At 48.3% G+C, this 13,446-nt stretch overlaps 1 protein-coding gene across 9 annotated transcripts in view; it reads right to left on the bottom strand.

Annotated features, from left to right (window-relative positions):
• Positions 1–13,446, bottom strand: part of LOC123769484 (RNA-binding protein 25) — a 72,838-nt gene that overhangs the window by 44,706 nt on the left and 14,686 nt on the right. For 3 of the 9 annotated variants that reach the window (XM_045760616.2, XM_069308786.1, XM_069308784.1), the window contains 4 exons: positions 2,848–3,172; positions 2,399–2,551; positions 1,016–1,290; positions 395–478 (listed from right to left, as the gene is read on the bottom strand). In XM_045760616.2, coding sequence (XP_045616572.1) covers positions 395–478; positions 1,016–1,290; positions 2,399–2,551; positions 2,848–3,172 — 837 coding nt within the window. The remainder of the gene's footprint in view (positions 1–394; positions 479–1,015; positions 1,291–2,398; positions 2,552–2,847; positions 3,173–13,446) is intronic. The other 6 variants (XM_045760617.2, XM_045760625.2, XM_069308785.1 and 3 more) reach the window with 3 other exon arrangements.

Genomic DNA, 13,446 nt, shown 5'->3' with positions numbered 1-13,446 from the left:
TGGGATGAACAGTGTCCACATTAATTTGATATCCTTTAAGGAGGACCCCTCAAGCTTCATGTGAATCTACACATAGCAAGAGTTGATCATGTCACATACAGTTTAAATAATGTCAAAGGAGAATGTACAAATAGTATGAGGTTTTATTTAAATCAGACTTGGAGCAGGAAACAACAGGCATTGAAATATAGTGATCATTTTATATGATCTCTGTAATGCTGATATTTGAACATGTAAACAACCTATTTTAGCATTTGAGCACAATATAAAAACAGTATAGTTACCAAATCCCCAATCAATCCCTTGAGGGCCTTAATCTGTTGCAAAATGTCCGTTGTCTCCTGCCTGCAACAGTCGTAAAGCGACGATCAATATGCAAGATTTAATACCCTACCTTCATTTGCTCCCGGAATTGTGTAATCTCTCGCGTGATCAGCTCTTTTTTACCCTCCTCCACATCTTCCATGTCATCCAAATTCTGAAAAATGAATATACATGTAAAGAAACTAACCAACCTGTTTACAAAAAATTAATGATATGATTCAGGTTTTGAGATGCTCAAATATTTAAAGGATTTATGTTTTTCCGAATAATTTTTATCCCTGCACTGTACTATCTCAACATTTAAAAACTATAGCATTCTAATTTTGAAGGTGCTGTCAAACAATATTAAACATCCCCTTGATAATAGATGTAGGTTTTGTCCAAAAATTTGGTTTCATATTACATTTACACAGGTATTGGGTCTTTTCTTAACCTTCATTCAAACTATGGATGTGTAGTAAATTTTTCCATTCACATTTTAATATTGAATACTGTAGCATCTACAAAATATAAAGGATAAGTAATTATACCTTTATATCAAATTTTATATCAAACATAGAAAGAGTTTAGTTATGTAGAGGGCTTCAAAGCCCAAATAAGTTTCAACTTAATCCAAAAATCTCTCAATCCAAAGATAGTCATGACAATTAAATTGGAAAGAATGCATATGCAAATCTCGAGGATATCTTACCGTTGTGGTGGGGATGTTTGCAATATCGGCCCCACTAGACAATGCCACTAGCTTTTCTTGTACTTTGGACATACGCTTTTCTCTCATGTCGTGCTTGTTTGGGGGTGCGATGTAGTTCATGATATCTTTCTTATGGTCTGAGAGAATCTCGTTTATACGCCTCAGAGCTGCAGCATCTTCTAATCTCATATCTTCATCAAGATAGTCATCACCTTCATCTAACTCATCTTGTAATGGAGAAGAATCACCATTTTGCTTAGCTTTCTTTCTTTTCTCTGTCAAACAAAAACATTGGTCAGAATGCAAAGTGAATTTTTGTTTGTTTGTTAGTACATTGCCTAGCAATACAATACTTATGATGGGGTATATATATTTAAATATTAATAAAGGTAAATATTTTCAACAAAGCAGAGAAAGCTCATGTGTAGCAGTCACCATTCAATATCTCTGAACATTAAGATATTTGATTACATAGAGCACATGTGGAAAGATGAAGTAAAACTGTAAAACTAAGGTGTATTTAGATGGTTTATACACACACACACACACACACACACACACACACACACACACACACACACACACACACACACACACACACACACACACACACGAATGATGAGAGAGTGAAGAAGTACGAGGTCTGTGGTCAGAGGGGATGAATGGTTTACGTTATGAGAAAACATGGCATGTGAGAGCCAGATAAGGTCAATGGTGCTCAAATAGCTCCCTGGCATAAGTGAATGTGACAAAAGTTGTACATGGCAACTAAAGGAGAAAGCTAAGCACCCAGCCTTACCAAGTGGTGGAGTGGTGCTGTGGCTGCACCCCAGAGAGCACCCCACGCTCTCCACTCCCCATTTGGCCTAACAAGAAACAAACACCAGGCAATCCATTCAACCGATTGAGGCCGATACATAGAAAACATCAGTACTATAGTGCTTTAATTTTTACTAATAATGTATGTTGTATTTTAAATTGATTGGTCAAATGCGTTAAATATACAACACATTAAGATGATGGATGATGTGCAAGAGGGTAGAGGTTTTGGCTTTCCATGATTCTGTGTAAGGGATAAGATATGGCAAATGAACTGGTGTAATGGTTTGAAATATTAAGCATAATTTTCATATGATGTTCTTCTATGTACTTTGACCTGATGCCTGTACACTCTATGACTGTATTACAGAGAACACAGTAGTAATGAAAATACTGCACATAGTAACTTCATTACTATCCTGTGTACAGTAACTTCATTACTACTGTGTTCTCTATACTGTAAGAAATTTCTAATCCATGAATAGTAAGAAAAGACATCTTGATATAAAGATCACAAAATCCCACTACAACCTGTTAGATCAGTGAGAAAGCATAAATGCTTACCTTTATAATCATCTAAAACTTCTTTAGTTTTGGCATCAGCTTTGACAACTAATTTCTTCTCTGCAATCTCATAGTCGTGCAGAAGTCTGATTGCTCGAAGGGCTGCATCTGGGTTCCCAAACTCGCAGAATCCAAAAGCTGAAATGTTGCGCACTCCAAAAGCTGAAATGTTACACGCTCATCCACCGTATATTGTGGCTATACACAAATTCCTAACCTAAATCATTCAATAATATCTACATGGGGTATCTCACTGGGTATTACAGGAAAAAAATGAGAAAGCAAAACTGTTAAGACATTATTAAAACAGCACAAGAAAAGCCAATTCATCTAACTTTGAATTTACTTTGAATTTACATCATATAGCATACAAAATATGAAGACAAAAATGTATACTGTACATATATACATATACATATTCAAATAAAAACTACTGTATATTTCCTTACCCTGTAATTTGCCAGAGGCTCCCTGAACCCTCTTCCAGCTGTGCACATTACCACAAGTGTTCAGAATATGCCGAACCATCACGTCTGGCGCCTTCTCTGTGATATTGCCTACAAACACAGTCACTGCTGGCCCCGAAGATTCAATCCGTTTGGAATAGCTTGGGGGTTTCATACCATGGTTATTGGAAGGGCCTTGTGTATTTTTGTTGCTGGAGTTATCAGAGTTGGAAGTACGAATGGAAGGCCGACTTGACACTGGAGTTGGAATTTGGGAGATTGCCTGCAAGTGCATTTTCTTCTTCAGTCCGGAAGTCCAACGGCATATCTATTATTTTTACACACAGCGTTACTATATGTAAGACATACCACCGTATGCTTCAAATACTAGATACATAAGCAACCAGTTAAAGTATCAGATATAAATGAACTGCTACAGCAATGTCAATACAGTACCTTATTCCCAACACCATCTCTTAAAATGTTAAAACACCTAATTTTTACATCTTCACTACTATAAGAGGTGACCTTTGACATTTATGTCCCCCCCCCCTCCCCATGCCATCTTTGATTATATAGGGCTAATGCGATTAGTATAAGCTGGTTTAAGGGGGCATCAGTCAGTTTTATAAAACTTGTTCAATGTCAACAAATCTTTTTTCACTAGTTGTATATGAAAAGGGCTGCAATTGTTCCAAGTTTCAGTACTGCAGCCTAAATAGAAAGGGAGATTTTTTTTTAACGAATTTTACACATTTTCAAATCGAAATTACAACCACACGTTACAAATGAAATCATTTCTATGACGCTTTTCTATCACAATAGCATATAATAAAAGGATCTGTCTAGCGGATTTTTTTAAATTTATTTAGTTTTACTAATACAAATAGTCAAAGTTCCATGAACAAATTATGCAAATTTATCATGGTTTATTACTACAGTATTATAAAATCAATAAATGAACTTAGGAGAAATATTTTTACAGATTTGTAAAGACACAAACTCTATATATAAGGTGTAAGTTTCATGTAAATTGAAGAAAAAATTAAAGAGTTTCAGGAACGTTTATGTTACTTGAATATAAATAGGTAAAAAATAAATCTAAGGTGCTGCCATCTGTGGCTGAGGTTGACATCAACCAATTTCCTGGCCCCCTTGGCACCCTTACAGATAGGCTTACGTGCAGTCAGGTGTACAAGTTTCATGCAAGTCATCCGATAAACAAATAAGAAAAAAACCAGCGTTGAATGTAATGAAACGCCATTTTCTGGGTGAGCCCCTACGGCTCCCCGGAGCTATCCATGGCTGATATGGATACCCTAACTATTTTGCATCAGTCGATGTGGGTGGAGTTCTAGGCCTACCGGGGACCACGAGCCAGAACCTGGTCCCCTCAGAGAGGCACGGAGAGCAATGGCCCATAGAAATTGCTGATTTTGAGCATTCTATATCTGCCATCGACCGGGACAGGCACCCAGAAAGGTAAGTGCCACAAAACAAACCCCTATTCTGGTTAACAACAAAAATCGACAAACGAGTGGACAGAACTCCCCAGGAAAACGAACTAACAAGCATGACGTCAAACGAGCAGCGCCGCATGTCTGCGCAGCTCCCCCCTCCCCGGGAGGGGGAAGGGGGAGCCCCAAACCCCCGCGCCGGCGATCCCCGCCCCAGTTCTGAGGCTGGATATCAAAACCACGAAAAAACAAAGCCGACCGGAGGGCGGGAGGGTGCCGGGGAGCCTCCGGGACTCGCCTAGAAAATGGCGTTTCATTACATTCAACGCTGGTTTTCTGGGGGAAAACCCCTACAGCTCCCCGGAGCTACTTCACCAAAGACTACCTAAGAAAAGAAGGGGACATACCCGGGAGGCGGTCGGTGAACCACTCCTCAACACGAAGTCGAGACAACAACCCAAGGACCCATCCGGAAAACAGCAGGCACATCATACGCCAGAAAAAGGGAGAACGGCCGCAGATGAAGAAACCTATGACCACGACCATAAGAGCCAAAAACCACTGCGCCTGAGAAGAGCATGAACTCTGCCACACGACCCCCAGAGGCCAATGCCAACATAAAAAGAGAGCCAAGGCAAAGCAAACCTGACCCCAAGGAGCCACAACCACCAAGGAGAAGAAAAACAGGAGAGCACCCTGTCCAAAGACCAGGACGGCACAGGCAGTGCATAAGCAGGCCGGAGGTGAAGCAACGCACGAGACAGCCTGCGAAACGGCACAGAAGGAACATCGATAACGAAAGCTAGCAGCAGAAACCAAGGTGCCAGACCCAGGAACGGCCATAAGCGCCTCTACATCCTCCGCAAGCCAATCCCATGACAGCCCCAAGAGGGAAAAGAAAACGCAGGACCAAAACCAAAATGCCACAAGCGTGCAGGTCCACCGCCACAACTGCAGCCGACAGGGAAGGAACCTGCATAAGGAGCCACCCCGCACCAAGAACCCGCAGAAGGGCAGGAGCAAAAAGACTCATTAAGAGGAGCAAAATCTCCCCCAGAAAAACGAGTAGCGCCGAGACAGCGCGAAGAGAAGAGATATGCATAAAAGAACAAGAAGCAAACACAAAGGACGAAGGCACAAAAACCCCGTCGCACCTGAGACCAAAAGTCGTGCAGAAACCCCAAGAAGAGGGGGACATGACGGAGAAGGCCCGTCCCGGAAAAAAGGGGCGAAGACCATAGAAAAGCACCCACCGACAGGACGGAAAACAACGGGCACAATGGACAAGGAACCAAGCCCAGGGAGGGGCCGACGCCCACAAGGCACGTGCGGAGAGGGGGAACGGAAAAACCCCACACCACCAAACCGCAAGCCCCGCCTAGAGGGGTAGAAATACCCCGGCGGGGACCAACGGGGCCTGAGGCCCCTCACGTTAGCCCCACCCCAGCCCCGGGAACCCACCCTGCAGGCCCCGGGGCCAAGCTGTCCCCTCAAAGCCCCAGCGTCAAGAAAAACCCCGGGGCAGCCGTGAAAAACACTAAGGAAGGGAGCCCACTAGGCTCTGGAACTTGAACCAAAATCGGAGGATAGGCGAGGGGCGAGACGAAGACCCCAAGCTCATCCCCAGCCAGCACAACGAGGTGAGGACAAGACAGAGAATCCAAGGAACATGGAAAAACCAGGCCCAGCACAGCAAGACCGGCAAGGAAGGAGGGCCCCAGAGGGAGCACGGAAGGGCCGAACATAATGCCACAACCAACCCCTACACGCAGCCGCAGTACCAAAACCGCAGCAAAACGTCACCACACTCCCCGAGGAAGCGACAGAGAAGACAGATAAATCACACGCGAGTGGCACACAAGGGGACACAGGCGGAACCCGAGCACCCAACTGAGCCACAGTGACGGTAGAAATAGCGTGTGCAGTGTACCAGCGACAAGGAGCCCAAAACGGCGACAAGGAGCCCAAAACGGCGACAAGGAGCCCAAAACGGCGACAAGGAGCCCAAAACGGCTACAAGGAGCCCAAAACGCCTACAAGGAGCCCAAAACGCCTACAAGGAGCCCAAAACGCCTACAAGGAGCCCAAAACGCCTACAAGGAGCCCAAAACGGCTAGAAGGATCCCAAAACAGCTACAAGGAGCCCAAAACGGCTACAAGGAGCCCAAAACGGCTACAAAGGAGCCCAAACGGCTACAAGGAACCCAACCTGGCCAGAACAGAAGGAGCCAGTATGGAGGCAAACTCCGGGACACGCAGCAGGTAAGCCGCAAAGGCCAACCGCACCGCAGGCGAAGAGATGCGGTAAGCCGAAAACCTCCGGAAGACGTTACCGAAGAAATCACAGGGACACGGAACCGAACCCGGGGAGGAGTAGAACCCAAGCCCAAATCGTACGCAGAGGGGGGAAAAGAAAACCCCACTCCTCGCAACAGTAAGCCCCGCTCAGAAAAACGGAAATCAAAGCGGGGCGCAATGGAGCCCAAGGCCCCCAAGGCCGCTCCTCCCCAACCCTGAGAACCTCTACACCAGGCCCTGGGGCCGAGTCGACCTCCAAAGCCCCGGCCCCACAAGAAAAAGCCGGGGCAGCCGAAAGAGCTGGAAGAGAAGGGGCCCACTAGTCAGACCCCGGAGCATCGGCCAGAGAAACAGACTCGAATGCCTCCGCAGCTACCCCGGACGGGGCAACCCCTGAAACTGCCTCAGTCTCAGTCTCAGAACCTTTAACCCCGCCCCAACCCCGAAGCCTGCAGATGCGTAGGGGCCGGAAGCAGGAGGGGAAAAAAACAAGGAGGGTGTGGAAGAACCAAGGTCGAAGCGACCAAAACCCCCAAGTCTGGGTCCCTACACAAGCGGGGCAGCATCGGGGCGTCCGGAAAAGCGACAAACCTGAGCGCATTGCAACATCCTACCCTGCAACGCGCGAGCTGCCTGCACCCACGGGAATTCATCAACAGACTGGGTGAATGGAGTCGCCAACAAGCAACCAAGCTCACAGGACTCGGGGTCGAATGTGTCACCGACCCAACAGGCAGCATGACGGAGGCAAAAACAAGGAGAGTCACCCTGAGACAAAGGGACAGAGCAACCCTCAACTCGCACAAAGCGAGAGGGAACGCAAGGGTCTCCACTATCGGAGAAACACCCCCCCCCCCCCACCCGAGAGCCCCCGGGGGGTTTCCCAGGGCCCCTAGACTGGGTCTGCTAAGGGTTATCCCAGGCAGGGCACTGCTAACCGGCACCCCAAACTACCAAGCAAACTGCTAAAGCTGAACCCACGGGACGTGTCCACCCGTGAGGGCGAAGCAGGGGGTGCCACCACACAAACGAACCTAATATAAGGGGGGGGGGGGAGAACACAAGGCAGACCCCCCTACCAGGCAAAAACAAATATAAAAGAAAAACCACACAAGTGGACAACGTACCCAGAGGGAACAGAGCCGGCCACTGTCATAGGTGAAAATAGCTACTCAGAACCGTGCGCCTCACCAGTGCTATAACTACCACTTACCCCAAGGTAAACAAGGGAGTAAAACCCCCAAACACTCGGGGCAGCCAAACGCCAAGCAGCGAAAAGCCAACAGAGATAGACCCAAGGTGACTTGTGGAAGGCAACCCCAAGCCCCAAGGGCAGTACTTACAGGGCACTCAGGGAAGGTGACCCTAAGCACATGCAGCCCGAGTACCTGAGAATACTACTCCCAGCTCACACGACCACCGTAAAAGCTGCAAACATGTCACAGCACTGAGACAAGACCGGAGCTGGAGCCACACGACCGTGCATTATCCCATCAGCTGAGGAACTGGGGCGGGGATCGCCGGTGCGGGGGTCTGGGGCTCCCCTTTCCCCCTCCCGGGGAGGGGGATGCTGCGCAGACATGCGGCGCGGCTCGTGTGACGTCATGCTGGTTAGTTTGTTTTCCTGGGGGAGTTCTGTCCACTCGTTTGTCAATTTTTGTTGTTAACCAGAATAGGGGTTTGTTTTGTGGTGCTTACCTTTCTGGGTGCCTGTCCCGGTCGATGGCAGATATAGAATGCTCCAAATCACATGTGAATTTCTATGGGCCATTGCTCCCCGTGCCTCTCTGAGGGGGCCAGGTTCTGGCTCGTGGTCCCCGGTAGGCCTAGAACTCCACCCACATCGACTGATGCAAAATAGTTAGGGTATCCATATCAGCCATGGATAGCTCCGGGAAGCCGTAGGGGCTCCCCCCAGAAAAATTGTATTTAGTATAAAATGTATTTGTAAGTTAATATTCTGGAGGGGTGGAGGAACGGATTAATTCAATTCCCTTTATTTCTTATGAGAAAAGTCGCTTCGACTTATGATATTTCTGCTTACGATCCGTCTCTGGAACAGATTACCATCGTAAATCGAGGCCACACTACTCGTTTCAGTTTTCTCACCTTATTTCTCGTGCTACATCATTCGTTTTGGTATCATTGTGTTCGCAATAGAATTCTCTATAGGGGTATATGTATCTAACGTCTAAAAGCCCGGAGTGACTCCCCACAGCAAAGCCTAAATTCGGCCAAGTTACCCGCAAGCGCACAAAATGAGTAAAATGTACAGTACTGTATATACTCGTTTCAGTTTTCTCACCTTATTTCTCGTGCTACATCGTTCGTTTTGGTATCATTGTGTTCACAAAAGAATTCTCTATAGGAGTATATGCATGTAAGATCTAAAAGCCCAGTGTTGAACGTAATGAAACGTCATTTTCTGGGCGAGACTCGGAGGCTCCCCGGAGCTTATCCAGGCTGATATGCTAATGTCAGACTTTGGCATCAGTCATGTGTATAGAGTTCTATGGGCCTACCAGGGACCACGAGCCAGAACCTGGCCCCCCTCAGAGAGGCAAGGGGAGCAATGGCCTATAGAAACCCCCGTGTGGTTGGAAGCATTCTGTCTGCCATCGATCGGGTCAGGCACCCAGAAAGGTAAGCGTCCCCCCCAAAAAAAAAACCTATTCTGGTGAAAATTGCTACCACAAGCTGAACAAGTGATTAGAACTCCCCTAAAAGAAACGAGCAAACAATCATGACGTCACACATCGCCGCACCATTGTCTGAGCAGCTCCCCCTCTCCCTGGAGCAAGGGGAAGCCCCAGACCTACCGCGCCGGCTATCCACCATCAGTTCTGAGGCTGGATGTCAAAAAATGCAAAAAATCACCGACCGGAGGGAGGGAGGGAGGGATGCCTGGAAGTCTCCGGGTCTCACCCAGAAAATGGCATTCCATTACATTCAACGCTGGTTTTCTGGGGGGAGCCCCTTTGGCTCCCCGGAGCTAACTCACCACAGAGGAAGAGTAAGGACTAACCTGGGAGGCAGTCACTGCTCACTCCTCAACCCGAAGCCGAGACAACTGGCTGCATCCACCGACCCAAGCAACACAGGCCCGACCGGGCCCCAGGGACGTAAACAAGTCAACTAGCAGCCAGGACCCTGTTCGACTGCCAAAAGCCCCAAGCCCGAATGTGCGCCCAAGACACAGTCCCAAAGAACAGCAGCAAGAGTTGTGAACTTGTGAACGTCACAGGCACAGGGATAGACTGCAGGCTGGCCAGCCTTAATAAGCCTGCGGACAACCTGGGAGACCCGCACCTGCAAACTGGGAAGAAGGGAAACCAGATCAACCCAAAGCGCATCCATGGACACACAAGCCATGGCGCGCCAATAACGGCGGAGAGCCACAACCGGGCACTAAACATTCACGACACAAAAGAAGATGCACCCCTGGCCTAACCAACAAAGCATCAACAACCCAGGGACTCCTCTGGAAAGCAGCAGTCTCATTCTTTGCCAGAAAAGAAGGAAAAGGCCGCAGAAGAACAAAACGATCGCCCCAACCAAAGGAGCAGAAACCCCAGAGCCAGATGAGAGCATGAAACTCACCAACCCGACCCCCAGAGACTAAAGCCAACAGGAAAAGAGCCCCAAAAAACAAACCGGAACCGAAGGGGCCACAATAAGCCGAGAAGAAGAGAGAGCACCCAGTCCAACTACCAGGATGACTCAGACGGTGCATGAGCAGGACGGAGGTGAACCAACGCACTAGACAACTTGCAGAACAGCGCAGAAGTAACATCAACACCGAACGCAAGCAGAAGTGGCTCCACCAGTGCCGCATGAAACGAGGCGACAGTATGCAGCAAAATGACGGCCCCAAACCCTCATAAGAGAAGGACAAGACCACACCAACAAAACACAGCTACCTAAGGGGGGACAGAAGGAAAAAGGAAGGACCGCCAAAATACCCGACACTGCCGCCAAGAAGCATGCAGTTGGGACACCATCAACAAAGCCACCTGACCACCAACAGAAGGCAGGACTCCAGGCGAAACTGAACCAGCCCCGCCACGGACCAAACGAGCCTTAGAAGAGGCGGAACCGCGGGAAGATCTTGGATGCGACCACTGAACAGGCAGAGCCGGAACCCGAACCAGCAAAGGAGGAGATGGAACGTCTGCCATACAGAAAAAACATCCCAATGCCAGCGAGCACGCCAGGAGGTCCAAGACCACGGCCCCGACTGAGACACGAAAGAAGGAACCCAACACCACAAGCAAGACCCACAGATGAAATGAGAGGGTAGACAAAGACAGATCAAGAAACACAAGGGGCACACGTACCAGGGGACACAGGCGGAACGGATGCCCAATGAGCAAAAGAAATGACAGAAGGTTTCCAGCGTCAGAGTAGGAGACAAATGGAAAGCATGAGGAAGGGATGTGGTGGAGGCAGACCCCACACACACACACAGTCAAGTGTAGATACAACAGAGCCCAGTAGGCTCAGGAAGCAGGACGCAAGCCGAACAACAGAAGACACCAAAAACCCAGAGCGCAACCCCCGCAAACACAACGAGACAAGCACAACAAGCACAGAGGCCCTGTAAATGGCAGGTGAGTGACAGAGGGGGCAGGACTAAAGAGCCAAAACTCAACCCCAGCAAGCACAACTAGTTGAAGGCAACTAGGGGAGTATAGAGAGCCCAACGCATCTAGAAGGGCTAAGCCGGGCAAGGCATGAGTGACCCAGAGAAGATCACTAACAATTAGCAGACAAACAAGGTGACAGACGTCAATCTCCTTGTTTGAAGAGCTGGTCACTGGAGACAGTTAAGCAAGTCCCAGCTGCATCTGGGAACAAGTGACAGGATGAACAACCCAGCGGGTTCCCCCTCCTATTGGGAAGTGTTGAACACGCCACTATGGCGGTATGCCCACTCACAGGATGAGTGAACACACCAGCAGCAGCACGCGTAGAAGACAGAAGAGTTGGGGGGATATGATCACCACGTACAAGATTCTCGGAGGAACTGACAGGGTAGATAAAGACGGGCTATTTAACACTAGGGGCACACGCACTAGGGGACACAGGTGGAAACTGAGTGCCCAAATGAGCCACAGAGATATTAGAAAGAATTTTTTTAGTGTCAGAGTAGTTGACAAATGGAATGCATTAGGTAGTGATGTAGTGGAGGCTGACTCCATACACAGTTTCAAGTGTAGATATGATAGAGCCCAATAAGCTCAGGAACCTGTACACCAGTTGATTGACAGTTGAGAGGTGGGACCAAAGAGCCAGAGCTCAACCCCCGCAAGCACAAATAGGTGAGTACGTAAGAAAATACAATATTTTTGCCCAATAAACTCGCCCCCGGGGCAAAAGCGAAAAAAAAAATATTGGAAAGGCTCGTAGGAGGAAAACACACTAGGGTCAAACAAAACGCCACAACCAACCCCAACATGCATCCTCAATAACAAAACGCATCAAAATGTCACCTCAATATCCTGACACAGTAACATGTACCTCATAAGTCACCACCACCATTGTACCTCGTAACCTGGTGGAGGTGGAGCCTCGGGACTGACTCAAGCATGGGTTGGACATGCATACGTGTGGGACTGGAAGGGTACAATGAGAAGCTGCCCCGCATGGGCCAAGAGGCCCCCCTGCAGGCACTTGTGTTCCGCTGTTCTCACATGCGCACCCCAAGACCAAGAACCAACGCCTGGCCGAAAAAGATGCCAGACTGCATAAACTCACCTGCAGAACGTAGGCATGAACGTGACATAACACAACATAGCCGAGAAGATTCCGGGAGAACCACCAGAGGAGGAAGGCCAGAGTCCCACATGCAGAAGGGGAGGGGAGAGGTGAAGGAGGCACCCCACACCCATAACACGGGGAAAACTCCAGCGCCCTCCCCATAGCTGCAAGCCAGAACACCCCAGTAGTCACAGGGCACAAACTGGAGAATGGAGAAAAGCTAGAGGCGAAGCACCCGAGAGAAAAGGACGGAAAACACCAGCACTTGTGGACACCGCCCAGACCAAAACAAACTCCCATGGCGCACAAGCACAACCCGCTCGGCGGGAAGGCGCCAACTAGGACTACTTTACAAGTAAAGTAGCCCAAATAGTTTGTGACCCAAGGAATTCGCACAGGAGCAGAAACAGCCCAGCGCATGGGAACAGGAGCCAAAAAAAACAGGAAGCAACGACATACATAGCCGGTATACTTAATGAAGACAAGGAACCTAACCTAACCGGCAATCCAATTGGGCTACAATTGGATTGCAGGTTATTGCCAATATTCTGGACTAGGAGTATGGAAAGAAAACGAACAGTGCAGAGACCGAGCATGGAAAAAAGATACAGGAACAAAAGATCGAGAAAGGGCTGAAAACCAAGAATAAGCCTGGAAGAGAACCAACAAGCCCTAGAAAGGACCGGAGGGGTAGCCATATCGAAAGACAACAGACGTTCCAATAATACAGGAAGTAGTGAAAAACCTTCCCGAACCTTCGAGAACCACAGAAGCAAGCACAAATCACGAAGGCACACAAAAGCACAGTCACACCCAAGACCAAAAGTCATATAGAACCCCATGAAGAGGGGAACATGACGAGGAAGTCCCGTCCCAAGAAGAGGGGGAAATAAACGGAAAAGGACACCATCCAACAAGACGGAACCAACAGACTCGAGGGACAAGGAAGCTAGCCCAGTGAGGAGCTGACGCCCAACAACTCGTACGGAGAGGGGGACAGGAAGAACCCCACTCCGCATAACCGCAAGTCCCACTCAAGAGGGTAGAACAAACCAGGTGGGGTCCAATGGGGCCCGAGGCCAACTCA

The sequence above is a fragment of the Procambarus clarkii genome, chromosome 63 (assembly GCF_040958095.1).
Source record: "Procambarus clarkii isolate CNS0578487 chromosome 63, FALCON_Pclarkii_2.0, whole genome shotgun sequence".
NCBI lineage: Eukaryota > Metazoa > Arthropoda > Malacostraca > Decapoda > Cambaridae > Procambarus > Procambarus clarkii.
Note: the sequence above shows the minus strand (reverse complement) of the source record. Positions and strands in the feature narration are given on the sequence as shown.